This window comes from Thalassophryne amazonica, chromosome 18, assembly GCF_902500255.1.
Source record: "Thalassophryne amazonica chromosome 18, fThaAma1.1, whole genome shotgun sequence".
NCBI classification, from domain to species: Eukaryota; Metazoa; Chordata; class Actinopteri; order Batrachoidiformes; family Batrachoididae; genus Thalassophryne; species Thalassophryne amazonica.
In genome coordinates, this window is record NC_047120.1 from 26,214,302 (window position 1) to 26,218,280 (window position 3,979).

General features: G+C 38.6%; 1 protein-coding gene across 1 annotated transcript; it reads right to left on the reverse strand.

The window, feature by feature from the left end:
• Nucleotides 1-1,984: 1,984 nt before the first annotated feature.
• Nucleotides 1,985-2,496, reverse strand: LOC117530557 (acyl-CoA desaturase-like). Its single transcript, XM_034193449.1, has 2 exons — nt 2,307-2,496; nt 1,985-2,194 (listed from the first exon to the last, which is right to left on the reverse strand). The coding sequence occupies exons 1-2, from the start codon at nt 2,460-2,462 to the stop codon at nt 1,985-1,987; spliced, it is 366 nt and encodes a 121-aa protein (XP_034049340.1). The 5' UTR covers nt 2,463-2,496.
• Between the last annotated feature and the right edge of the window lie 1,483 nt (nt 2,497-3,979).

Here is a 3,979-nt window from a genome sequence, read left to right on the forward strand (position 1 = left end):
TTTGGGCAATTGAAAGGATGTTTGGGGATGATATCATTTTTCAAGATGATAATGCATCTTGCCATAGAGCAAAAACTGTGAAAACGTTCCTTGCAAAAAGACACATAGGATCAATGTCATGGCATAGGGTCAATGTCAACGAGCAGATCTGATTTGATGCAGGTTTTAGTTTGGGGGATGGAAATTTACAGGGTGATTCCGTAATTTATTCCTCAGAATTGAGTGATTCCATATTTTTTTCCTCTGCTTGGTCTAAAAAAGTAACTGTTACTGACTGTCACAATCTTTTTTTCTTGATTTCTTATAGTGTTTCTTAAAGCCAGAAAGTTGCCATTTGAAATGACTTTAGTTTTGTGTCATGTCTGTGATCTGCTTTTTTTCCCACAAAATTAAACAACTGAATGAACATCCTCTGAGGCCGGTGATTCCATAATTTGTGCCAGGGGTTGTAGTAGGTTCACGGAAGTAGCTATTTAGCTTTACTTTCTTTTTTTTATTTACCATCAGAGGTTCAAAAATAGATTGTTGTGTCTACAGATGTATGCTAATGCTAGCTAGTGTAATTTCTCCTGATTCTTTATGTAATATTCTGTAATAATATTATGTAATATTCCTCAATTTGAATTTCTTGAAAGTCACATTGAACCCAGGCCCGGGTCCCCACAGACGGACTCCATCTTGTGAAGGATGTTGAACATGGTGGACGCAACACTTTTATACAATACAACGTGGGTGTGTTTTAGTCTCACAATCTTAATCTTACTGGTTCCCCACAGATGGGGAAGCTCTGCCTCTTGTCTTCAACCAAGTTATTTGATATATGGTGTAACTTAATTCCTTTATGATCAGATAAAACCAGTTCAGACCAGTTGACGTACATACTCAGACGATCAAAACTCACCAATAACATAACCATTTAAACACAGCAAATACTTGACAACCAAGATGAAATAATAAGAAATTAGCACAGATATTATCTAACACTACTTTCTAGTTTTTGCCTTGAAGTTGCTGTTTAAAGCTAGTTAGCTAAAGCCAATGTTTGCCTTAGCTACATTAGATAGTTGATGTCGGGTAAGGACACTCCCGATAATTTGTATAATTTGCTTGATTCTCTGTACGTGGACACTTACTGCACAGTGCTTTTAATAACACTTTTGCTTGAGGTGCCCATAAAAGCAAAATTGTCTTTTTTTTTTTTTTTTTTTGTAAAACGGTCTGACTGAGTGGAGTTGTTTGGATCGTCAGAACTGTTGTGGCTGTGTCATCGAAAATCATCAGATGCATCGATGTTCAACTTCAGCTGGTGTGCAACATGTTGATGTAATACTTCTTTTGTTGATACTCACTAAAACATTGCTCCAAGCAGAAGCTGTTCATGCATTCCCACATCTGGCAGATGATCTAAAATGTACCAAGCGCTGTGCCAAGTTAGAATTGGTAGACATTTTTATCATGGTATCGGTACCATATAGTGTTGTTTGCTATGGTAAAATTTCTAGTGGGTTATGTCTTTGCATCACAGAAATAGCCAGAGGTTCTTGTAACCAACTTCAAGAATGTTGGAGCAACAAGGCACATAACCAAACCCCAATAATTACACCAATTGTCAACTGCTCCTGACCATGGTGGTGGTTCTGATTGATTGTTAAATCTCTACTGTATTCTGAAATAAATTATTTTCAGTACTCATAATTCCATTACAGGCTACTTTTTTCTTTCCTTTATATACGGCAGTTAAAACCATTTTCTGATGTGTAGTTTTCATCTGTTACCATCTTCATTGTAACATTCAGGGAGCCTGGAATGTTGGAAATGAATGAGCACTTACAGTGCATCTGAAAAGTATTCACATCCCTTGACTTTTTCCACATTTTATGTTACATCCTTATTCCAAAATTTATTAAATTTAGTTTTTTTCTTCAAGGTTCTACTGTAGTCAGCTGTCAGGTGAACCAGAAAGTCAATCATTAACCAAACATACTTACTTTCTTTGTAACTTCACAACTTTGTCAGCCATCAGGTCGCTGAGATCCAGCTTACGACCTCTTTCTATAACATCAGGGTGTTTGCGCACCAGAAGCCAGCCAATGTGAGCAAAGAAGAAGCCTCGGCTAGCGTTGTGGGGGTCGACGTCTGTCTCGGAGTATTTGTGGTGAACTCTGTGATCTCGAGCCCACTCAAAGATGTCGTTCTGTCAGATGCAGTAAAAAAAAAAACGTAGACTGTGGTGATTATAACGTAATGCAAACGCCAGTTATTTCAACAACCTCAGCTTCGAGTAAATTCACGTGAGTTCAGACTACCTGAAACGCCATGGAATTTCCTAAACCAAGAAAGATCCTGAGCGGTAATGAGGCCTTGTAGGATCTGTGACTCCACAGGCGATGAGCTCCGGCAGTGATTCCTAAAGCGCTGAACATGAAACAAAATACAGCTGCAGGGAAACACAGAATCAACATATTAATTAGCTGTACATTAGAATAGATTCTTGGAGAAAAAAAAACAATCATAAGTTAAGATGTCGTCTCTGCCGATTACAGACATGAGACGCTGGCTCAGACCCAACACTCAAAGGCTCCACAAGTGTTGATTATTTGTTAAATCCATCAAAGAATTTAATTACAACTACCAACTACACACAGGAAAAAAAAAAAAAGGCTAAAAGGTGGTCACATGCTCATGAAGGTGAGCGTTTTTGTCTGTTGGTCGATTTGTTAGGATTCTAGCATGATTACTCAAAAATAGTCAACATAAAACTTGAAAGCGATGAGCACAGCCTGAAACCCAAGCAAATAAATTGAAGCATGCGTCAGTGTTAAAATATACAAATTCAGGCGTTTACGAAATTCTGAACATTCATGCTACATGATTGATTCTAGAATGTGTAAGTAGACTTCAACTAATAAGTATTTTCATTAAACAATACAGCTTGATTATGCCTATGAAGTCTGTCAATGTTTGTGTATTATTGATTTAAGTTGTTTTTAAAAAGTGTTCAACCTATGAAAAAAACAAGTGAGTCGAGTTCATATAGAAGATGATTTCCTATATAGGCCTGAGACCCATTGGTGCGAGTGCTTATCCAAGGATTCCGTAGCCTGAAGCAGAGCATCACCCGACTTTCCGAGGCAAGAAGGGGACCAATTTACAGCTGGGTGGACGGAGACCATGCAGATGTAGTGTCTTGTCCAAGGACAGAGATATGTAGTGTGGATAGGAATCAAACTCCATACTGATAGTTGAACTCCTTATCCCACTGAGCTACCTGAGCTACATAGCAACAACACTCATTTTTACCCGAGGCCATCAAATATGGCCATCCACTATTGCAAAGACTATGCATCCATCCGTCTGTCTGTGCTCAGCATAGTAAGTACAATCCTATTACTGCTAGAGTCCTCAAATTAACAGGGAACTTTCTTGGGACACAGAAGTTCAGAGATGGCTAACCTTGACATATTTTAAGAAGTTAAAAATTCACATTCTGTTTCATTCTGTTAATTTTTGTTTTGTTTTGTTTTGTTTTTTTGTTTTGTTTTTTGAGTGGCGGGGGTAATAGTCAATCAGAGTAGAGTGGCACCTCTACCTTCAACACCATCCACCCAAAAAAGATGATTGGAAAACTGTCTGACCGAGGTGTCCCAACTGCCACCTGAAACTGGGTTCTGGATTTCCTTACAGACAGACCGCAAGCTGTACAGATGGGAGGAATAAATTATGGAATCACCCTGTAAATTTTCATCCCCAAAACTAACACCTGCATCAAATCAGATCTGCTCCTTAGTCTGCATCTAAAAAGGAGTGATCACACCTTGGAGAGCTGTTGCACCAAGTGGACTGACATGAATCATGGCTCCAACACGAGAGATGTCAATTGAAACAAAGGAGAGGATTATCAAACTCTTAAAAGAGGGTAAATCATCACGCAATGTTGCAAAAGATGTTGGTTGTTCACAGTCAGCTGTGTCTAAACTCT